The sequence below is a fragment of the Colletotrichum spaethianum genome (assembly GCF_022836535.1).
Source record: "Colletotrichum spaethianum MAFF 239500 DNA, contig14, whole genome shotgun sequence".
In the NCBI taxonomy this organism is placed as follows: domain Eukaryota; kingdom Fungi; phylum Ascomycota; class Sordariomycetes; order Glomerellales; family Glomerellaceae; genus Colletotrichum; species Colletotrichum spaethianum.
The window spans coordinates 42,315-65,051 of NW_026054784.1; the positions used below are offsets into that span (position 1 = coordinate 42,315).

Consider the following 22,737-nt stretch of genomic DNA (forward strand, 5'->3'; position numbering starts at 1 on the left):
TCCATTTACAACCTTGTCGTTCTGTACAGAGAGTGCGAAGTCAAGGGCTTCTGTGAGTTCGGACTTGGCGACAGTTACAATATTATGGAGATGAGTGCTGAGTTGAATCTTGAGGGTTTGAGGGCTAGTTTTGACCACTGCCCATAGGAAGACGTGGTAGAGAAATACGTCAAATATGCTGTAAGGAGCTGCTGCTCTCAATGCCGAATCGCTCATAACGGAGACACAGTCCCCGACTGCCCTGGAAAATATGTCCATGGAGTCTGGTGGTGGTTTTGGGGCCGTCTTTACGTGACTAGCATACCCGTTTATAAAGAAAGATTGCAGACGGCTCAATCCGCCTTGAACTGCATGATCCCCGCCTTTGCCCAACGCATCTTGGATATCGGCAAGAGAGGTGTGGAGGTGGATATGCACTAACCCATAAAGTATACGCGAAGCTCGTGAGAAATATGAATCCGGACCCAAGGCTCCTTCTGTTTCTCTGCACGTGGTGTATCGGTGGTGCCAAGCGTCGAGTGAAGCTGTAACAGTAAATGTCAACCTTGCTTCGAGGCTGCTATCAGGAAGACGAAGGAGCTTACCAATTATATTCTCCCGGGTCTGTAGGCGTTCTATCCGGAAAGATTCTTCGCTTACTTCTGAAGGGCGATGTTGAGAGGGGATTTCGTCGGGTAAGTCAGAAGTGTCCGTCGGATCCATCGACCAATCATGCGACCAATCAGCCGCTTGGCTAGCCAAGGAGCTTAGAACCAAGAAAATGGTCCAACGGCTGAATGTTGAGCTTAATGATGAAGACGACGGAGTGAGCCGGCTGCTTCCATCGGACTTTAACAGAGCCCGGTAGGCCACAGAGAACAATACTGCCGAAGGGTGCGACGCGCCATTTTGAAGGCCTGCCCAGGTTTTCGCATCTGGAGCCGACCAATGCTTTTCGTCGCTCGGGCACTCCCATCTACTGACCTCAGCCAGCGACATCATGCTTCTCATGTTCAAGATGGCAGGAAACTGCGAATCGATCATGAACACATACCATCTCAGACGGCAATAGAATTCCGAGTCTATCCAAGCCTCCCATTGGTTTTCAACGCTCTTTGCATTACCACTGTGGGACCTGGACTTTGGCGCGGAAAGCCGTCGGACATTTGCCACCAGAACCCCTCGCGAGGCCTCAGCAGCCTCATAAGCTCCCTTGTTTCCACACCAAAGCCCCACATAGACCAGCAGCGCATAAGCGTATATGACGCGAGGATCTCTGGTCAGGCTCCTGTCTGCTTCCATGCTTTGTTGAAGGTTTTGACGGGCTCGGTCGAGCACCAGGGTGGAAAAGCGTCGAGTGTGTCGAACGTTGCTGTAAGTAGCTCCAATAATGACCATGGCTGAAATCAAAGATGGCGGTAGGGAGTCGACTCGGAGAGTAGGCAAGTGTAAGACTGGACTCTGCTCAAAAAACTCTTCGAAGAAAAGTCCGAGAAAAATATTGGCGACGGTTAGCGATGGTAAAATCAGGTCCTCTGCATTTGGAGTCCGAGGCTTCAAGAACTCTTGTATGGAAAGCCAAGTCGACTCTTTCATGTCAAATCGAGGTTTGTGGCGAAGGAAAAGCGGATGTCTCTCGCTGATCGAAATGTGTTGCGTATGATGGATTGCTTTGGACGATGGGTCCCACGCGAAAGCTATTGCGTCTTCATGCGAGGGGACATTCGGGGGAGATGAAAACCTCGAAACGGCGTCTGCGACATCTGTATTGCCTGTTGCCTCCGGAGGCGCCGTTGTCCCCTTATCTGACACACAAACGGAAGTGTCTTGTCCATGTTCATGGATGTTGAGCTCGTGTCCGAACCAAGCCCGTTGGTCTGAGAACAAATGAGAGTCATCATGAAAAAGAAGAGGATCGTTCATGTTTGATTTTTCTCTCATGGCATTGTAAAAGTCTGGAGTGAACCACTGGCGTGTGTCAAGCCAAAGGTCGTCCACCGATGGTTGAAAAAAGGTAGAGAAATCCACGTCTGTGTCCAGGATATCCGTAAAGGAAGTCGTCGCGGCGTTGTGTTGGTTTGCACTTGTGGCATTGGTGCCGGAAGTTGGCCCTCCATTCTGCAAGTAAGTCAGGTTTTGAGCATCGGCCGCTGGCGGCGGACACCATGTAGCCGTAGATATGGCTGGAGCCGCAGCAGCACGGCGAGAACTCCAGCTCACCCGGCGCTCACCCTTCTCCGGCAAGCCCTGAGACGACGAGCTAGGATCTTCGAGGATGAAAGAGAAATCCCTTTTTTGGGGTATCTCCAAAGAGGCATAGTCCTCATGGCTGCTTTGACGGTGGAGCCGTCGGTGTTTATTGAGTAAATCGCTTCGAGAAAACTCCTTGCGACAAAGTGTGCAGCGATGGGGCAGTCTGGTCTGGTCTGAATTGAATTAAGCTCGCTCGCATCAGTTCGGGATCTTCGTTTAGTTCTCGGGAATTTATAAACCCACGAGTCTTTTGATGACGTTTCAAGTTTTCTATACGAGTAAATGACCGAGAACAAGTGGTGCAAGTGTGGAGAGCCTGGCTAGCCTCGCCCGTCGAAGTCATCCCGGAAACCAATCGGTGAGCTCCACGCATCCTAGATGTCCCACGATTCTTGTGAGACGGACGGCCGATTGCAGGTGGGCGGCCGATTGAGAGTGGACGGCTGAGAGAAAGTGGACGGAGCAGCCCGTTGAAGGAATTAGATCGGGGTGGGGGCGTCTCTCCCCTTTTAAGCGTTTCGTCCACCCGTCCCCACGGATATGGGTGGACGTGCGTTCGGATCGAGGCTAGCTTGCCTGAAACCCCGGTATTTCCGAAACGGTCGGGATGACATGGGTCACCGTTGCGTGCTTCGGCGAGCTTCTTCAAAGCTAGAGCCACTCGCGTCACTTACAAGACGGCTGGAGTCTTGGAGAGAAATTTCTTGACTTGACACTTTCATTTTATGTTCCTATCTGGAAGAAGATGCATACGTCAAGTCCTGGCTTGCTCGAGCCGTCAAGAGTCGTTTCGGCTTCGTATGGCGCTGAGCGCGACGCTCATTCAAGTGCTTTCACCCTTACCAACGGACCTTCAGAATCCACTGCGAAAGCAACCATTGTCTTTGACTATGGTCGATGCGTCGGCGGAATCCCAACTTTCGTAGTTGATCGTGCACATGGGAGCGGACCGATCCATGTAAAAGTCTTATACAGCGAAACGGCCGATGGCATCAATAGTGAAGAAGGTACCAAACATTGGATAGTCTAGATGCCGGCTTTTATAGCCTAACTAACAAAATGTTGAAGGCGACGGGCCTTTTTTTCTCTTCTCCAATGCCATGGACTGTTATCGCAGCGTCTCCATGACGGTTACTCCATCAGCGTCACCACAAAACATCCAATCTACCCTTGCCCAACGGTCACAACGATATTTGAAACTGGTTTTAATGTCCGCCAACGCTTCCATTGTCTTCAGCAAAATCGGCATGGAACCTATCCGACCTTCACTTACACCAAAAGCGTTTTTTCACTGCTCCGATGAGACTCTCAACCGCGTCTGGAATGACGGCGTCAACACTCTCGACATGTGTACAGTTACCAGAGGAGAAACAGCACCGGCTTGGGAAGTCACCGACCAAGGAACGAGAGTACTTGGCCAACACTGGGCTCCATGTCGACAAGGTACTAGATGGGGCGATACAGAATCGACATTCCAAGTTCTTGTCGAACAACGCGGAGCCAGCTGGGGCGTTCACATGGTTACCAACGGTGTGATCTTTTGTCTGGATGTTGAAGCAGAGGAGCTTCGTGCCTACGAGGGCCTTGCACACACTTCGGCAGTCTTTCCAGTCAAGTCTTTTGGCACCTGGTCAACCCAGGGTATTATGAACAGGAATGACTGGATCAGCGTCACTACGATCACCAGCGGCAATCGCATCACCGTGACGCTCAACGACTGGGAGATTGCGACGATTATGGATGTTCAAGTTCGACCACTTCTTGGCGGTTCAGGCATCAACACCGGCTCCATTGCATTTGGCGGTCCTGAAGGATGGCTTTCTCTTTACCGAAACCTTCTGGTCAAAGATGCCAGCGGTAACGTTTTATACGAAAACGACTTGCTCTCAGGCAACAAAAACAGGACTTTGGCAGACTTTCAGGTCGGAACGAATACGGTAGCCTGCATGATTGATGGCGCCAAACGAGATCGAGCCACCTTTGGCGGCGATTTGTTTGTTTCTGGCCGTGGAGTTGCATACTCTGGCCTGGACATGGAAGCTGTTTCGGGCAGTATCGAGCTCTTGGTCAGTCACCAGACCAGCGAAGGTTATCTTGGCAACCTGTGTCCCATTCAGGCGCCAGTTCATCGGGGGAACGAACCACCACCCACATACGCCTTCTACTCCATGACTTATGCTTTACTGCTTGTTGTCGCTATCAAGGATTACTGGCTTCACTCGGGAGATGATGAGATTCTTGGGTGCCTACCAGCGGCTGAAAGGTTGCTCTATTTTGCTGAGTCACATGAGATGCCTTCGGGTCTGATCGAAGTGCCACCAAACATGTCCAGTGAGTCGAATATTCTGTCTTTAGAGCCTTCTGAATACGATTAACAGAACGTAGTGCATTGGTATCCTCTGGGTGGGCCGGTCTTTGGCGCATCTGGCACGATGAATCTGGCATACTATGATGCCATGAACGCTGTACGGGCAATGACATCCAACGGCTATCGCAAGATTCAAATATCTGCTAAGATGGAAATTCTGAAGAAGAACATCTTGGCGCATTTATGGGACTCAAAGAAAGGAAGCGTTCGTATGGGCATAGCTTTGCCTCCTGACGGAATATGTCAAGACACCAATGGTTATGCCGTCACTCTTGACGTGGTCGAGAACTCTGATAAATGTCTCTCTCACTTGACTTGTAGTCCGGAGTCGATGCCCGTTGCATTCCGTGGTCTGCAACATTGGGATCAAACGGGGGTCGTCAGTCCCTACGCCACAGGGTTTGCCGCCGAGGCACTGTTTGCGCGCCAGAGGGGCCCAGAAGCCATCCAACTGATCAAGAACGTCTGGGGTCCGATGGCGGACACCTCCAACCCTAACTATTCGGGAGGTCACTGGGAGGCAATGACTGCCGAAGGCAAGCCATTTGGACATGATACTTCGCTGATGCATGCGTGGTCTTCATGGCCAGTCTTTCTACTGCCGCAATATGTCGTCGGCGTCAAGCCACTAGAACCGGGATGGAGGTACATAGAAGTGGCCCCGGTGCTGTGTGGCATCAACTATGCTCACTACCATATTGAGACTCCACAAGGTCAACTTGAAGTCGAGGTCAATCTGGACGAGGCGCTTGGAGTCTTGTGTATCAAGGCAACTTTACCTTCCGGAACGAAGGCAGAAATCGTGGCCCCTCAAGGTTATCTAATCGAGGGCGATAGTGTCCTTGAGGGCCCCTCTGAAAACGACGTAGTTGAACTCCGTCGCCTAGAGTTACAAAACCTATCTCTTGGATAAGATATCTAAATCTCAGAGGCGTGGAGTTCTCGGAGTCCCTCAGTACAAATACCTGGATAGTAATAATGCAATCCCTCATCCCGGCACTTGTTGGGAATTTCCTCCTAAAACACAATTTCGTGCTGATGGAACAGAGTACAAAAGTCGCAAAATATCTGGACTGCTGGCAACATGCAAGAAGAACGATACAGAATGATATCCGCGTTTAGCTTATGCTCAGAGCTCTGGTTGATCATTCATTCGATTAGCTCAGCTTTTCCGCGCCCAACACCCACCTATGCGCTGTGTGTTAGCTTGGTGTTAGTACACCAAGCTCAACTCTTTCTGCCTTGCTTGTACGAATTAAAATTAGTTTCCCAAGTGATTCTCAGACGGCGTAGAATTTATTCCCGTGCCCCGGGAATCTCTGAAAGTTTCTTGATTCATGACGCAAAACGTTGGCTGTGCTGTAATATCTTGAAACCTTCATTAACCCTAAGAATATTAGTGAGATTCTTGAATAACTATATCAGATTTACTTTTGAATATATATGTTCTTGCTTTATTTTGGTATTGGAATCATCTTGACATCTCTCTTTCTCCAAAATTCAGCGCCGATCCGCCTCTGTCAGTCCCTACTCAGGATGTCTTACGAGGACCATCATGCCTGAACTAACACACAGGTGTTTGGCATCACTCACAGAGATCCCAGTATTCAAGAGATTGAATCCGTCACCATGCGCGAAGGATTGATGTTGGTTTATCCTAATGTTTTGCAGCATATGGGGTCCTCCACTCGGTTGAAGGATCCAAGCAAGCCGGGCCATCGAAAAGTCCTGACGCTATATCTGATCGACCCACTACCGCGAATGTACCGCCGCAGCAGGCCGGCTGGTGGGCGTGAGAATTCTTGGATGAGGCGGAGCAGTTGAAAGGGCTGCCCAAAAAGGTCGACGACATGGTCCTGAACGAAGTGAGAGACTGGCCTGTCGATTGAAAGACATGGCGGCTAGAGAAAGGGGCAATGTGTCCAGACAGATCATTAGAATTTTGACTTCATATCGGGTGGATCTTGGGGTGTTTGAATTCGGAGACTCTGTATACGAACCAGACAACGAGAACATAGTATCTTCCGATAACGATAAATCAGAGTAGCAGAGGGTATTCATGGCGATGGCAGCGATAAAATTCAAATGGGTGTCCTGTTGAAAAATGAAGTTAGGTTTGGGACTTCCAGACTAAGCGAGCTGTCTTTAAAGACAAGAAACCGATGGAAGATTGAACACATAAGAGGAGTACAATATGTGTAACTCAGAAGCCTCGAGGATCAACTGCCAACAACGCCGAAAGTTTTGCGTGCTCCACGAAACCGCGCCCCTTCTTCATAGTGGCTGTAAAAGACCCCTATCTACAAAGATTTGCCTTTCATGCCGCCAGTTTTCCAAATCATCCTCATGTTTTTTGATGATCCGTCCCAAACCAAACTTCGAAGGGTCCCGGCATATCTCACACTTTCCTCCCAGCGGACCTTGCTTGTTGTGCTCCGAAGGGTGTTCCACAGCATCGAAATATTGATCGCCATCTTCGTTTTCAAACCAGATGTCGCCCTCGTCTTCCATCTCTGCTCGGTAGCCAGCAAGCTGAAGAGCGCAGCAAAGTGCTTTGACCATGGGAAACCGTGACAAGTGTCGGCGGCCTTCGTCCGTAGGTATGATGTGTGCGAAGAAGGATGAATCCCATTGCGACTTTTCGTATAATGCCTCTTTATTAGTTGTCTTCCTCTTTGGATGGTGACTTGCGCGAAGATTCCATTGGTCATCTCCCGGTTCTATGGTGTTAAGTCCGCCTCCTGGATCAATTGCGTTTATATTCTCAGAAGTAGCGGCGACTTTGTGAACGAACCCCACACCTTTGGGCTCACAGGAGACAAGTCCGTTGCTATCAGACTTTTTTATGTTACCGTTGTTTGTCCATTGTATTTGAAATCTCGGGTTCCTTGTTTGGTCGAAAAGTTCCATTTCTGCTTTGGATAGTTCCGTGGGTCTCCAGAGACGATGTTGGTCCCTCCAGAAGTAGCTCCACATTCTTGCTTGCTCCAAGCAATCATAACACTCAAAGACATCAGTAAGGAAAGGCCCGTCCCAGTACGCTGCACCGTGGAGGAGAAGATGTGTCAATAGTGCTACTGTTGGGGAGAACATCCAATCAATACTTTCGACGACGTGACTCGAGGACCAAAATAATGGCCAACTACTCAGTAGCTCAAATGGGCGTGGGCATGAGATTTGCCCGCTCTCATCACTCAAAAGAAACCATTGTGCAAGGTCTGTATCTTCAGCTCCTGAGCGGTTTAATGGCCAACGAGGACCTGATGCCTGGCCAATACCGTATCGCTGCAGTGCTACAGCAACGTCAACGCCACCTCGTGCCGTAAGCACCCTCCAGGCATTGTGCAGCCGGAAACTTGTTTGCCTTAGGTTGAGAATTTCAGCAGCATAGATAATATCTGCTACACTGCAGATGTTGACGGCGCCACTAAGAGCGTCGGCGGAGCTCCAAAGCATTGATGTAACTTCTGGGTGCCAGCTGGTGTATCCTATGGAGCGAAGAAGGTTGATTTGCTCATGAAACTCTTTCTGTGATTTTGAGTATAGATGATCAGTGGGGTAAAATTTTCCCTCAAATGTTTCAAATGTCGTATTTCGTTGCAACACAAATCTCACAATGTCCGTGTAGCCGCTTTCCAATGCTTTGAAGATGGCAGGGTAATGACCAAGACCAAGTCTGTTGTGTTGAGTGCGTTCGTAACTTCTTCATGCTGTCAAATAGGATGCCACTCACATATACAAATTTTCGTAGTTGTTTTCATCAACAAGGGGAACATGAACAGTGCAACCTTGATGCATGAGGTACTGTATCAGCTTCAGTTTTGCTTTCGCGTTGGTGGGCCGTGTGGGAGAGTAGCCAGGGTCAAGGATGTTGCTCATCATGATGTGCTGACGATAGTTAGCCTGTATCCGAGAGACAACAACAACTAAATACTTGCCTCCAGAAGGCCGCTGTTGATAGAATCATCCACGTCATGGATACTTGCGAGGCCTTGGTCGAGCATCATTTTAACTCCATTCAAGTCCAATTCTCTACAATACTTGAAAATCCGGGGATTTAGAGGCCGCACATTCACTATGTCAAACCTGGAATTGATGAAAGAGATGCTAGTCCAAGCCCTGGTGAATTGACGAACGCCCAGCTCAAAGCGTAGTATTCTCTCGTTGAACAAGAAGAAGCGTAATCTTAATGAAGCACGAATATCTCGCGAGTATGGTGTGATCTGGACAGTAGCACTCCCGCTGTATCTGGGCATTTGTGGCATGGTTGGTGGGCTGCCTGAACTCTTGTTGAGTACTTTTTGAAACTTCCATTGTGCATGGTGAATTGTCGGGTTTGATTGGAAATCAAAGAGATCATTGATGGTATCAATGTAGTCATGAACGGACTTAAGCTTTGTGCTGCCCTCAATGCTTGTCATTTGTGGGGGATGAACGGCTGTTCGATTCTCTCGGGCATCGGTATCCTGGGTCGAGGTTTTCGAAGTTTCCGGACCAGGCATAATCTGCGATGCTTTAGTCGCCGATTCAAGGCAGCGGACAATTTCCTTCCGCAAATCAGTCAAGGACGCATATCAATTAGTGCGGACACTTAATGTCATACGGTTCGTGTTTCTCTCCAGTACAGAGTCTGTCTGTCGCTAGCGGCGTTTATTGAAGATTGAAGTTCTCGTGTATGCTCCAACAATGCCGGAAGAAGGGCTGCATTGGCGACTCGCAGCGCTGCGAGAGACGTTTGCTGGATTGTCGCAAGACGTCTGCAATTCCTAGTCAGCAAGATAGGCTCTCACCCAAATGGAGGCTTGAATGGGTGATTGACATTGGAATGATTTCGAGAAACTGATCAAGAGTTTGGTGTATTTCCGCAAGGTCTCGCATGATGCGGTTAGTCTTCCTCTTGCCGACAACAGCCCACTCTAGCTTTTGACCCTTCGTCTGCCCTTCTACGCCGGTGGCTAAGCCCTGAATCTCCAGAAGCGCCTGATGATGCGTTTCGAGCTGTTCGAGTAGATGTCTCTGTGGATTTCGGGAAACACATCGTCCAGCTCCAGGTCTGAAAGATCGCGACCTATCTTCTGGACCTGTCCAATGCGGAACTTGAGTTGATCGACTTTTTGCGCCAGTTGGGTGATCTCCTTGGGCGCGTCACGATAGGAGCGGATTATTCGTACTGTCGTCTGGCCGCACTTAAGGCAGAGCTCGGAAAGCTGCGCGATGGCAGCAGTCGCGCCGAGGGTCTCGAACCCGGACATTGCGGACGATATAGTAAAGTCGAGGGGCCTCAACGTGAAATTCGCAGAGAAGGTAAGGCTGGTAGCGTGTAGGTGCGGGACTTTTACACGTTTATTCGAATGCCGCGACTGCGGAGCTGGCGGTCATCGGCCAGCGAAACGTCTTGCTTTTCATGGTTGTGAAGGGCCAATGAACGATGTGAGTGGCCAGCCTACTCATGTCATGTAGATGAGTGCGCCTACTCGTCTGCGCTGTCACACATGGCTGTGGCTTGGGTCGCATATGCATTGCCCTGTTGTCTATGGTTTGTAGGCTTTTCACGGGCGAACCGGTGGGCACACTACGGTTGTTGCCTGTCCAGAGCCTTGACACTGATGGGATGCTTTAAAACTTTCTTCTTTTGAGACTGAAGTCTGTCGCGAAAACTTCCTAGTTCAATTGAGGGTATCTAGTCTTTGCCTTTCTGCTATTATACCTGTGCCAGACACGGTTCAACGGAGCGTGGCTCCGGTCTCCCAACTTGATCGTTCATATTCTTATCAAAACCCCCATTCTCGAAGTACATACATGGCAGAGTTTGGCTCACAAAGGCCGCATACTTCCAGCCATCCCCAGCGAAGGTGCCAATGCAGTGAGCCACCTTTTATAACCATTGGAGAGCCATATGAAAGGTGCTGCCGTAAGCCTTCGCCAGGTAGATCGAAGTTCAACCGAATTGATATGTACGCCATTCCTTATATGGTTACTTAGTCGCAACATGTAAACTCAGCTGGGGGTTTGTTCCAACTTTGGTTCGGACTTGTACTCCGATGCTTCCTCAGATGCTTCTACTGGAGGCTTTTCCTCGGCCTTTTCAGAAGCCCGCGTCGAAGACTCTTTGGCAGACTGATCCTCCTTAGGGGCCGCAGACTCAAGCTTCGGTCGCCAATAGAGACAGGTGCTGGAAAACGTAGTATAGGTCCCATCCTGGGGAAACGAGAAATGCTTATGAGAGGCATGCATATCGCTCATGCACTTGAAGTCTCCTTCTTTCATCGTAGCAAACCTTTTTTGTTGTCAGCAATCATTCATAGACATCAATGGAGAAACATACTCATCCCACACATCCCAGCCTGTGCCGACAAACATAGCAGGCGACGCCTTCTCCAACGTCGATTCGTATATGGGGCGATACATGTGTACAGCAAACACCAGCGTGTCTTCGTCGACGGCCTCGAACGCGGCGGGCGACTCGACGACCTGGTGGCCCAGGTTTGTGAGGAACTCGGTGTCATTGGGGGTGAAGCGGGGTTCCTGAAACGAACACGGAATTGACTCTTTATACAACTCGGCTAGCATTCGGTGAGCTGGGAGCTACGAGGCAACTGCGATAACTAGACATACACAGGACCTCCACGATGGTCAGGAACCCATCGAGCTGGATGTAACTCCGCCTCTTCGCGTCCCATCCGCCATCCTCCGGGTCGAACGTGCCGACGCCGAGACACACCGCCTTGCGGACCGTCTGATGCTTCTCGGCATTCGTCTTTACGAGCTCCTTGAGCCTCGTATGACAAGCGGTGTCGCGCCAGCGGGTTTTGAAAGTCTCGTACTCGGCCGTGATGTCGGCGACGGACTTGAGGGTGCGGGGTTCATCGGGCCTCAAGGCCGACCCGGGGACCTTGGCCGGGGGCTTGGGGGCGTTCCGCCGGAAGCGCGACTTTGACTTGACGTGGATCCATTCCTCCTGCTGCGGCTTCTCGTTCTCGGGCTGCTCGGCCGCGGCCATGACGGGCATGCACTGGATTTCGCGGGGTGTGGTGTTGGTTGGTGGGAGGCCGCCTTGGTGGGATGAACTTTTTGGCCGGCAGAATCCGGCCACCGCCTGCTTAGTGGGGCTGTGGCCATACCAAGAAGGCGGTGAGATCCCGCTTGGAGTAACGCTGGATGATCCACAAAGTCTCGCTGTACCTACACAGCCCAAGGTAAGAAAGACACCGCAAGATGGAGGGTCGCACGCCTAAAATCTCATGTAGCTTTGCTCCCTCCCATAAGCGTGGTTGGAGAGCCTCGAGAGCCCGGAATAGAATCACCAATGCCGACGACGATCTCTCACTCCAGAAGCCCGATCGCCAATCTAGTCTTTCGGTGAGTTGCGTCTCAAAATATCCTTCGCCTCCTCCAGAAGCCAATGAGTTCGATGTTCGATGTCGAAGCTGCACGATGAGATACAACGTGCCACTGCTGTCGGTCTTCAACGATGGACCCAATCCAGATAGATTCCTTCGGGCCATGAGCATGGGACAAAGAACCGTCCGATTGGGACACCAACGACTCGACCGCATCGTCTGTGGGTGGCAAGGCAATACACTGAAAACCCGGGGTCCTGTGTCGCTGCTGACCTGATCCTCAATCGGCGTTGTTTGGAAAGCCTGCTTCTGCTTCGCTGAAATTGTCCATGTCCGAGTAGACGACGTTACGCCGTCAGCTTACCGCCCTTCGGCATTCACCACGGATCCTTATCCCCTCTGCCGGCTATTACGTCCCGCAAGCGCTTGTCAACGTGAGAACGGCCGACGCGTCCATGCCATCACACTCTCTGCGACACACGTCGTGCGGCAAAATGGAATCATTGCGAGAGGGAATCGCACGACGCGAGGGTCCAACGAGGTCGGTTGTCGACCAGAAATCCAGCAGAGAGAGCGCACGCTCCGCCCGGAACGACCCCCGAAATGCGGCCCCGGCCTTGATTTCTTCTCCATCCCCCACGGTCCAGCAGCACAGCCAAACGTGTACAGAAGACAGACATCTCACACCTTGCAGCTCCCATGTCCCGGCACACCGTGGGCTCGCCGTCTGGTTGGAGAGCGTCGACTGACGGCTAGACCCAATCCCAAGCTCCAAAGACGACTGTCCGTGTGGTGGCAGCGGTGGCAGGTTGCATCCTGCAGCCCAAGTGCACAAGGCCCGGCGCTTACACGCCGTCGCATCCCTGCCCGCCGCCTCCCGCCCTCCACCACTCATCGTCGAGATGCCCTCTGCCACTGAGGTGATGCGGCGTCCCATTGGCTTTCGAACCCCGCGCGAGAGACGGCGTCCCCTGCCACTTCCATCCCGCAGCGCCTCGCCCTGGCGCTCCCGTCCGCCATTGGTGCGTCGTCCCGTGTGCAGCCAAAGGAGCAGCAGGGGGGGAACAAGCGGGAAGAGCAATCGTCCATCGACGAAGCTAGCCTGCTGCTGCCGACCAAGCAGTTTTGTTTGCTTCCGTGGTGGCACACGCCTGGGGGAGAGAACAGAGCAGGAACAGGGTTTGGGGGTGCAGGCGGGCGCCTGGCGTCCAACAATCGAATCCCATCCGCCCATTGCTGTGCCCTTTTCCCTCCGCCCTCCGGTGTGTGCCATGCCATTTGGCATTCACACCATCACGGCCCACCCCGGCTCGCCCTCCAAGGTCCGGAAAAGAGGGAACATCGGTCCTCGATTGGACAGCTGCAAGTGCACGATGCAGTGGGAGAGTGATCGCATGGCCCCCGGCGGCTGGATCGTTCGGCCGGCCACCTTGTGCACGGCCACCACCACGCCCCCATTCAGCCAAATAACACCCCGTCTGTCGTCCCGTCTGTGATGGCCTTCTTCTCCCTCTCCTTTCCCTCTTGTCTAGGTAGTGTCGATTTTGTTTCTTTTTGAGGTTTCCGATTCTTCACAACGCTGCGATCTTTCTTGCGCCGAGACCAAGAGTTTCTTGTGTTCGACAATCAACAGACGGAACATTTACCGACTGAGAGACTGCCTCGGAGGCATCCCAGGATTACACGCTCACGACCAACCACCTCGACGGGTAAAATTAAGCGGGGTTGCAAGACGAAAGTCAGCAAGACGTACGGGCTGTGAAACCAAGACCAAAAGCCGAGCTACGGCATCCAAGTGAGAAGGAGAAGACAGGAAAAGAGGCGGTTTGCCCTTGGCCGGAATCACACATCGTCGACTTTCGACACAGATTACACACACATACACACACAACCGCCAAGATGCTCTTCTCAACACTAACAGCCCTCGTCCTCGCGGCGACGGCCTACGCCCACACCGTCATCTCCTACCCGGGCTGGCGCGGCAACAACCTCGTCACCAACTCGACCTTCCCGTACGGCATGCAATGGAACTACCCATGTACGTTTAACCCTCTCTCTCTTCACCTCTCATCATCCGCCATCACCATCATCGCGACAGCCTGCTAACAGCCCCCTCAGGCGGCGGCATGACCCTCACGACAAACCGCACCTACTGGCCCACGACGGGCGGCGCCATCTCGTTCCAGCCGGGCTGGTTCCAGGGCCACGCCCAGGCCTTCATGTACATAAACATGGGCTTCGGCACCGACGGCCCCGACGGTGGCCCCGCCAACATGTCCTTCCCCATGGTCCCCGTCTTCCAGATCCTCGGCCCCAGCAAGAACCCCTACCCGGGCACCGTCTGCCTCCCGCAGGTGCCGCTGCCCGTCAACACGACGGTCAAGGCCGGCGACAAGGCCACGATCCAGATTGTCGAGCTCGCCGTGCACGGCGCCTCACTGTTTTCGGTAGGTTTCATCTTTTCCCCTTTCCTGCTCCTCGCCCTGCCTCTCTAGGCTGTTCTCTGCAAACAATGGCTAACAAAGACCCAGTGCGTCGACATTGAGTTCGCCGAGCCCGGCGACCCCAAGATCGCCAAGGTCAACGAGACAAACTGCTTCAACTCGACCGACATTGGCTTCGCCGACGTCTACACCATCACGACGCAGGAGTCCGGCGCCAACTTCGTCACAGGCACCTCGGCCGCCGCGAGGCCGCAACCCGCGTGGGCCGTCGCCAGCTGGGCTCCGCTCGTCGTCGGCGCGCTCTGGGCGATGCTGTAAGCGCGTCGTTTCGACTGGGTGAGATGGCCAGGCGGCCCCCCTGTGTGAACGATGCGATGAGGGAGAGTGGACTTTTGGTTTGAATTATTATACCTCGGGAGGGGAAATATCTTTGTATATCTTTGGGCATAAAGATGGCGTTTTCTGGAAGGGACAAGCTCTTTTTCTGACGGGCGACTTTTCTCTGTCACCTAGCTTTTTCTATATCAAACTCTCTAGTCGGATCGTGGTCCGGGACTGAAGAGGGAGGGATCATTAATAATGGGATCCTCCCATACACTGGGGTTTCAAGAACCCAACCATAGTGTTCGCTCAATGCGAGTTGAAATCAAATATTTCCAAAATCTGCCATACGTCCTGGAGTACTTGTGCATCTGTCGAATGTGAATGAGCTGCAGCACGCAATGGCTCGACAAGTCTTGCCTTTTGCTATCGAGATCTTCACTCGTTCAAACACATGGCGACAGCTCAACCTCGGCAACGAGCACGGCTTACAGAACCACCTGCGAACTCAATACCACGCACGAAACAGGACAGTGGCACGGATTTCAGAGCTGTCTAATGACGCTCCATCACGGTCTAAAAATGACTAGCTATTGGCATGCAGTCAAAATAAGGTGCTGCATCAAAGACGCTCCTTGGCCGCCCGCCCTCGTTTCGCCGCAGCTTCAGCAAGCGCGGACATCTGCGACCGTCACGTGGCCATCACTTTCCGAGACTCCATAAGTCATGCTTCATTACCGTGCATCACATCACACCCCGTCTCATCACAGATGCTGAAGAGCCTCCTGGCCCACATGCTTCACCCGTGCTTCCGACACCTTGTCGATAGCAGTCTTGACCCAGCCCTCGCCTCCCAGCGACTTCACCTCGACCTTGTTGCTAGATGCGTACGTCCCCAACGCAACAAGCGCCCGGTAGACAACCTCAGGGTCGGTCTGCGCGGAGAGGATTTTGCCGAGGGCCGTGATGAAACGCTTGGATTGCGGTGCCGTCTTCTCCTTGGAGGCAAGCACGGCGTAGTTAATGAGAGTGGTGGTTGCGGCGATGAGAACATTGCGGTTGAACTGCCCGATTGGCGCGCCGCCAGAGATGCCGAGCACCCGCTCTAGAACCGTCGCGGCGAGGTCGGCCTCCTTTGCCGCCAACGCCCGACCCTTGGGTGAGCTGAAGATGTTGGCGAACGTGCGCAGAGCCATCATGGCGGAGTTCTCGTTGGGTGCAGCGCCGTCCGTGGCTTCCAACGCGCTGATCGAGGCAATCTTGAGGAACGATGCCCCCGGGGCCGCCAGGTCGGCGGCGAGCGGTGCCGGGGCGACGCATCGCAGGAGATCCAGGCCAGCGAGACGGTCAGAGTAGGGCCAGTGCGTGACGATCTTGACTGCTAGGTCAATGCCTTCCTGGCTAACAGGCTTGGAAGTCTCGACGGCCTGCTTGACAGCCTTTAGGGTGCTTTGCTCGGCGGGGTTCAGAGCGGCGTCTTTGCGACCAGAGGAGATCATGTTCGCGTTGACGGCCAGGATCTTGTTGACCATCGCATCATACTTGCCCGCCGTGATGAAGAGGTACTCGGTATGAGGCAAAAGCTTCGGGGCCGCTGGCTCGGACTCACCAGGACGGTATCTCGACTCCGTGCCGTATGGGTCGGCTCCCGCTGGCGCAGACTGCCCAAGCGTCGCGCCTTGAGTGTTTTGGGTGATGAAGCTCGCGACATTGTCCAAATAGCTCAGGGGAAGCTCATTGTCATTGAGGAACTTGGTCGCAGCGTCGTAGGGGTTTTGCGACAGGTTGAACGGCAGCTTCAGAGGCGGCTTGCCATCTTCGATGTCAACGTCAAAGACAAAGTCATATGACTTGCCATTGTACTCCGTCTTCTTTCCGCTACTTCCTGCTGAGTCGACAACAGTGCCGATGTTGATCCACTGCTGTTGGCCTACGTACTGTTAGCAAAACCCCGTAGACGAATCATGGCATTAAACATACTTTGAGACCATTGGTGGGCGGTAATCAAGCCGTTGCCCTCATTGATCATCTGCACCTGGCCCTCCTTAGTTCCCGATCGGGACTGGAGGAACTCGGGGCCTGGAAGCTTCTCCTTGTTGATGTCGGGTAATTGTTGCTGAGGGATCGCTGAGGCCTTTACTGACTCCTCGAATGCGGAGATGGCCTCGGCGCTTGCTGCCCGCTCAGAGCTGCGAGTGAAGATGCGTGCAACGCCGTCACTTGCACCCGTCACAATGTCTCCCGTCTCCTGGTTCGCCGCCACTGTCCACACTGAGATGGCGGGATGTGTAATGGTCTGAACACACTCATTGCCCTTCCATATCCGCACAGTGCGGTCCTCCCCGGAGCTGACCAATTCGCCCGAAGGCAAGCTCGCCAGTGCGTAGATGAAGTTCTCGTGGCCGATGAGCTCGCCAACCTGTTGTCCATTCAGCTTCCACAGGCGGATGATGCCATCGTTGCTAGCGCTGGCGATATCAGCTCCACTCGGGTGGCCCTTGGGAACCTTGGCGAGAGCGCGAACGACCTCGGGGGTGTAGATGGTGGACTGGGGCTCGGCGTCACCGGCGACGGCAGAGTTCAGCTTGTAAATGCGAATATTCGTGTCGGCGCAGCCCGTGAGAACTGTCTCCTCGTCAAGCGCCAGCACAGCCCACACGCTCTTGTCGTGGCCGCTGAGGCGAATCTCGGGCTCCCATGTACTGGTACTCCATACGATGGCCTGAGCATCCCATCCACCCGACACGATGTAGTTTCCCTTGGGCGACACATCAAGGCAGCAGACGTTCTGGGAGTGCCCGATCAACAAGCGCTCGGCATTGTCGCTCGGAGCCGCTTGGGGCTGCTTGACCTCGACGATGGTGTCTTTGCCGCCGGAGGCAATCAGTCCATCCGGGTATGCTTCGGAAGGTGGGAGGTATGTGACGGAGTTGACGAATTCGGAAGTTTGACTCGAGACGGTAGCTTCGAAGGTCGGAGGAGAATCAGAGGTTTGACGCCACACTCGAACGCTGCCATCTCGCGAGGCGGACAAGACGGTTTGGGGGTTTGGGAAGCTGACGGCCTTGACCTGTGGATTGCATGACGGATCAGTTGTGAAACAGAGCACTGAAGCTTCGTGTACTTACATCTGAGTCGTGGCCAGCCAGCTGGGCGGATAGCTTGAAGTCTGCCATGGCTTTCGGGTGGGTTGGTCTGAGAAAGAAGAGGAGAAGTCGAAAGAGGGCGAGGTGTAGAGCAGCTCACACCTCGGTTTGGTAATCCACGGAGGCGACGGCCAGTGTTGTTTAGGTGGTGGTACTGGCGGTAGGTAGCTAGACGATGACGATGGAAGCGGGAACGCTGAAGCTCCACTGCGCCACAAGGGGGGCACCGCGGACAACCAGGCGGGGTGGCATCGCACCTCACTCTTTGGACAGTGGTCCCCGGGGCAATCAGCTGCATCCCTGCCAACCCGGGCCTGTGAGGAGGTACCCGCACCGCCGCCTTCCTGCTTCCATTGACTTCCCTCTCCCGGGACGGGCCAAGCGGAAAGGGCACCAGCCACAGCTGTCCATCTGCTGACCAAAGCAAATACCCCCGGCCCCATTCTATCCAATCACGTCCGTCACAGACAACTTCTCCACCCCCTGGTTCTCCCCTTTTTCTTTCAAGCCACATTGCATCTCCACCTCAGCTCAGGGACCGAATCCGCGACGAATACCGAGCAGCAAAGTACCTCCAGCAGCAAGCAGCCAGCAGCCAGCAGCAGCGCGGGGTCATTTCTGATTTCTCGTGGCAGGACCAGGACCGGTTTCAGGGGTCCATCGAATTCTCTCCTCCCAGAACCGAACTAAAGAAAAAGGGACACCACTCACTAAACCCCCTTGGGCATCAAGAGACACGCTTCGAGTCCTGTGACTGGACAGCAAGCTGCGACAAGGTGCATCGGCCTGGCTCCGAGTCGGAAACCACCCCACTCTTATTTCCTCTGCGCTGCTTTCTCGTTGCTTCGCATCCTCTCGCAGCCTTTCCCATTTTCCCTTTCTTTGTGCTTTGCTTCTGCTTTGCCTTCTGCTGTGTTGCTGCTGTTGCCCCGACGAGGAGCTTTCTCACGATCCCATCGCCTCCTCCACGAACATTCACGACGTTACGGCTGTATTTGACTGTCTCTCTTTAAACCTGTTCATCTCGTTTATCTCAATCGGCACCTCATCCCAACTGCTACCGCCGACAGCTTGATACCCCTCCACAGCGCGCACGTTGCGCTTGCGACCACCGCGACACCCAATCCCTTTCCCCGACCACCAACCACGACCGACACCAAAACCGACGTCGACATGGCTTCACCCGCCCCCGTCACTCCCGCCGCCGAGACCTCGCGTCAATATGTCCCCCTGACCTGCCACGGTCATTCTCGACCTGTGCCTCACATCTGCTTCTCTGGCCTCGAGAAGGGAGAGCAATACTACATGATCTCGGCCTGCAAGGGTGAGCTTGCGATGAAGGAACCTGCGCTGCAACCGGGATCTTGCTAACCCTGTCACAGACGGCAACCCTATGTTGCGCGATGGCATCACCGGCGACTGGTATGCACCGTCTTCCCAACTGAACGAGGCGCATCACTGACGCGACATCTCCAGGATCGGAACCTTCATCGGCCACAAGGGTGCTGTCTGGCAGGCCAGATTGAGCCCCGATGCCTCCAATGCTGCTACTGCCTCTGCCGACTTCACCGCGTAAGCTCCGTCGGATGTTCCACCTATCCCCGAACAACAGCTGATGAGCCGTAGCAAGGTCTGGGACACCCACAGCGGAGAGGTTCTCTACACCCTCCAGCACAACCACATCGTCCGCGCCGTTGCCTACCCGCCCGACAACTCCGAGCTCATTGCGACTGGAGGGATGGAGAAGAAGTTGCGCGTTTTCGACTTGAGCGACTTTGCCCCCGACCCGAACTCTCCTGCCGGAACCCCCATCACTGTCCCTGCTTCGGCCGGCTTCGAGATTGGCGAGGGCACCCACACCGGATCCATCAAGTTCATCGCCTGGACCAAGGATCCTAACACGATCGTAACTGCCTCCGACAACACCCTCAGATGGTTCGATCTCCCCACGCGCAACGTCATCCGCCAGGAGGTCCTCGATGGCGAGATCAAGTCTTGCGAGCTTGTCTCGCTGGCACCCGAGTTCACCTCTCCCGGTGATATTGGTGGTGGCCTTCCTGTCCTTGCCGTGGCCGCCGGGAAGTGGGTGTACTTCTGGGGAGGCCCCCAAGCTTCGGACGAGCTCAAGCGTATCGAGCTGAAGCACGGTGTCGCCAGTGTCGGTCTGGATCTCAAGGGACGCAAGATTGTCATGGGAGAGGAGCCCGGCACCTGGGCGCGCGTCTGCCGCTGGGATGACGGCGGCGAGATTGGTGAGTTGTCGAGGATGCGTGTGCGCACGACGTTGACTAACACGCACATAGAAACCCTCAAGGGCCACCACGGCCCATCTGGTCTATCGCCTTTTCCCCCGACGGCAAGCTTTACGGAACCGGCTCCGAAGATGGCACGATCAAGATGTGGAAGAACTGCGACGGGTTCTACGGCCTGTGGCGCGGCGGTGCCCCCAATGCCGAACGTAATGTGGATTAGAGAAGCACGTCGTCCAGCATTGTGTCACGCTACGCAGGAAGCGACGCTTACACTCCCACGAGCAGTCGAGTCTCGTCAGGCTCGCACTTTGACGGGGCTTCGCACCTCAGCAACAACTCACTCTCCGAAACGCCGGCAATCGCTCATCAATTGATGGATCGATTCTTTGCCACGGCAACGGGCAAGCCCGTCACGGAGAGTGGATTGCCCGCTCAAAGCGATCGTCGTCAGCATAAGACGGAGTGAAGGACTGACGATCGCTGCCCTTGAGGGGACGGGCTTGCCTAGAAGGGGTTTGCATGGAGCAGCGATGTACGTGAGCGCACTACGTAGAACTTGAGGTGCTTACTAGGAGCGCAAACGTAATGAAATTAGGCTAGATGGTTGCCACCAGTGGCGGTCCCTATCAGAATATACATTACCAAATTTCAGATATCAATGCCGGGTATGTGCTGTTGTGTGAACCAACAGTCTATCGATCTGCACGTTTACGACGAAGACGTACACAGCCATGAAGCCTCATCCAAATATACTTGCCCGCCCTCGATGAACAGAGCCTTGGCACCGGCGTTTTATCAATCCAACATGGAAACTCAATTGAGCCTTCAGAATGCGAGTCACCGGCGAGACGGACATTCGGTTGCTCCTGCGGTTCCGAAGCCGTTTTGGTCACTTTCCTCCTCTCTGACTCAAGCTACCCTGGAATAAGGGACCATGGGGACGTGTCTACCCGGCTGCAGCGCGTCGGCCAAGAGACCAAGACTTGTGAGGATCGTCGTAACGCGACACGGAATCACCTGACAGGGGAAGCACAACGGCAATGCGGACATGAGGTGGATCCCGCGATCTACGCTTTGAGGCCAAGCCTATGAACTCAAACATGGGATTCGCGTTCCTAGAGTGGTTCCCCCTCGCCCGGGTCCAAAACCCAGCAAACACACCATGCGTCTGTCAAACCCCGCTTAGACCCCGAGCTTAAACAGTCGGGTTCTAAGGCGCAGCGCTTAAGCTACTGCAAGCTTTCGGATGTGCACTACAGCAAGTCGTCGCATGTTAACGGAGTCTCGGGGGTTTGAAGACGGGGATATATGCGGAGAATATGACCATATTGATTCCGGGCGGGTCGGCCAATTACTAAGTGAAAGGCCGTCCCAGTGTTCCGTAATCAATAAATCTGAGAAACATATGGAGACATAGGAAACTCAACACTCCATGACCCATTGGAGTCTAAGTACCAGTCTATAAAAGTCAACCGCTCAGGCTCATTCAACACAACAAACTCATCGTTCACCAAGTCAACCCGTCTCAGTCTTCTTCAGAAATCATGGCCTCCCTCCCAGACCCGGGCGACTTCTCTCGGTTCGCCGACTTCACTATCCTGACAACCACATACAAGATCGTGACAGACAACCCCATCAAGACCGATGTTCTGATCCCCAAACACCTAACCTCCTCTTCCCCGCCAGCGACCACCAAGTCATGCCCCGTGATCCTCCGCTACCACGGTGGCGGTTTCATCGCCGCTTCGAGCCTGTACCCGGGCTTCTTCCAGCCATGGCACATGGAGCTCGCGGCGCGCCACAATGCCGTGATTGTCACACCAAACTACCGCCTCGTGCCGGAGGCGTCTATAGACGAGTTACTGGAGGACATCGAGGACCACTGGACGTGGGTGCAACGCGAGTTGCCGGCCTTCGTGGAGAAGGAGACCAGCGGTCAGGTGAAGGTCGACACGGGACGGATCCTGGCCGCCGGCGACTCCGCGGGCGGCTATCTCAGTATCATGGCGGGCCTATCGCACGCTGACAAGATCCGGGCGGTGACGGCCGCGTACCCGTGCATCGACATCGCGGACGAGCACTTCATGAAGGGCCCCGCGGGGCCGACGCTCGGGTTCACGCTGCCGCGGGCCGTGGTGGACGAGCACTACGACAAGATGCGCAAGGGCGAGCTTCCCGCCATCATCTCGGAGGACCCGCGGCTGGAGAGAGGCACGTTGATGCTTGCCGCCATTCAGTACGGTGTCTTTTCCAAGCTGTTTCCTCTCGAGAAGCGGCACCTGTTCCCGCTGGAGAGGCTCAGGGACGGGGCTCGGTTCCCAAGGGGCGGGGTATTTGTTTGGCAGGGCGAGCAGGACAGCGTGGTGCCTGCGAAAGGTAATGTGAAGTTTGGGGAGGTTGTGAGGGAGTTAGATCCGGAGTTGGAGTTCCGGCTGGAGGTGAGAGAGGGGGAGCATGGGTTCGATCATAATGCGAAGATCGACGATGGGTGGATGAAGGACGGGCTTAGCGGACTGCTGAAGGCTTGGTTGGAGTGAGGCCGGTGGGACGAGTGTGTGAGGGTGACTTATCCGTGTGGATGTTGTGTAAGTGCTTCATCTGCTTTGTCCCGTTATGTGGCGTAGGCTGATGAAG

General features: G+C 54.0%; 8 protein-coding genes across 8 annotated transcripts; 5 read left to right on the forward strand and 3 right to left on the reverse strand.

Annotated features, from left to right (window-relative positions):
* Positions 1-3,749: 3,749 nt before the first annotated feature.
* On the forward strand, positions 3,750-5,513 carry ColSpa_06031 (uncharacterized protein; the record flags this gene model as incomplete). Its single annotated transcript, XM_049272243.1, has 2 exons — positions 3,750-4,563; positions 4,618-5,513. 2 exons carry the CDS (start codon positions 3,750-3,752, stop codon positions 5,511-5,513), a joined length of 1,710 nt encoding a protein of 569 aa, XP_049128200.1.
* A 2,221-nt stretch (positions 5,514-7,734) lies between these two features.
* ColSpa_06032 (uncharacterized protein) lies at positions 7,735-7,926 on the forward strand (the record flags this gene model as incomplete). Its single annotated transcript, XM_049272244.1, has 1 exon — positions 7,735-7,926. One exon carries the CDS (start codon positions 7,735-7,737, stop codon positions 7,924-7,926), a length of 192 nt encoding a protein of 63 aa, XP_049128201.1.
* Positions 7,927-9,555: 1,629 nt separating this feature from the next.
* Positions 9,556-9,852, reverse strand: ColSpa_06033 (uncharacterized protein; the record flags this gene model as incomplete). Its single annotated transcript, XM_049272245.1, has 1 exon — positions 9,556-9,852. The coding sequence occupies one exon, from the start codon at positions 9,850-9,852 to the stop codon at positions 9,556-9,558; it is 297 nt and encodes a 98-aa protein (XP_049128202.1).
* A 745-nt stretch (positions 9,853-10,597) lies between these two features.
* Positions 10,598-11,600, reverse strand: ColSpa_06034 (uncharacterized protein; the record flags this gene model as incomplete). The annotated part of the gene is made up of 3 exons (XM_049272246.1): positions 10,598-10,772; positions 10,926-11,178; positions 11,216-11,600. 3 exons carry the CDS (start codon positions 11,598-11,600, stop codon positions 10,598-10,600), a joined length of 813 nt encoding a protein of 270 aa, XP_049128203.1.
* A 2,239-nt stretch (positions 11,601-13,839) lies between these two features.
* Positions 13,840-14,702, forward strand: ColSpa_06035 (uncharacterized protein; the record flags this gene model as incomplete). Its single annotated transcript, XM_049272247.1, has 3 exons — positions 13,840-13,978; positions 14,059-14,387; positions 14,472-14,702. 3 exons carry the CDS (start codon positions 13,840-13,842, stop codon positions 14,700-14,702), a joined length of 699 nt encoding a protein of 232 aa, XP_049128204.1.
* A 767-nt stretch (positions 14,703-15,469) lies between these two features.
* Positions 15,470-17,881, reverse strand: ColSpa_06036 (ubiquitin thioesterase OTU1; the record flags this gene model as incomplete). The annotated part of the gene is made up of 3 exons (XM_049272248.1): positions 15,470-16,635; positions 16,686-17,775; positions 17,834-17,881. 3 exons carry the CDS (start codon positions 17,879-17,881, stop codon positions 15,470-15,472), a joined length of 2,304 nt encoding a protein of 767 aa, XP_049128205.1.
* Positions 17,882-19,024: 1,143 nt separating this feature from the next.
* Positions 19,025-20,323, forward strand: ColSpa_06037 (serine/threonine-protein kinase ark1; the record flags this gene model as incomplete). Its single annotated transcript, XM_049272249.1, has 5 exons — positions 19,025-19,175; positions 19,234-19,273; positions 19,328-19,423; positions 19,478-20,103; positions 20,166-20,323. 5 exons carry the CDS (start codon positions 19,025-19,027, stop codon positions 20,321-20,323), a joined length of 1,071 nt encoding a protein of 356 aa, XP_049128206.1.
* A 1,324-nt stretch (positions 20,324-21,647) lies between these two features.
* Positions 21,648-22,640, forward strand: ColSpa_06038 (putative carboxymethylenebutenolidase; the record flags this gene model as incomplete). The annotated part of the gene is made up of 1 exon (XM_049272250.1): positions 21,648-22,640. The coding sequence occupies one exon, from the start codon at positions 21,648-21,650 to the stop codon at positions 22,638-22,640; it is 993 nt and encodes a 330-aa protein (XP_049128207.1).
* Between the last annotated feature and the right edge of the window lie 97 nt (positions 22,641-22,737).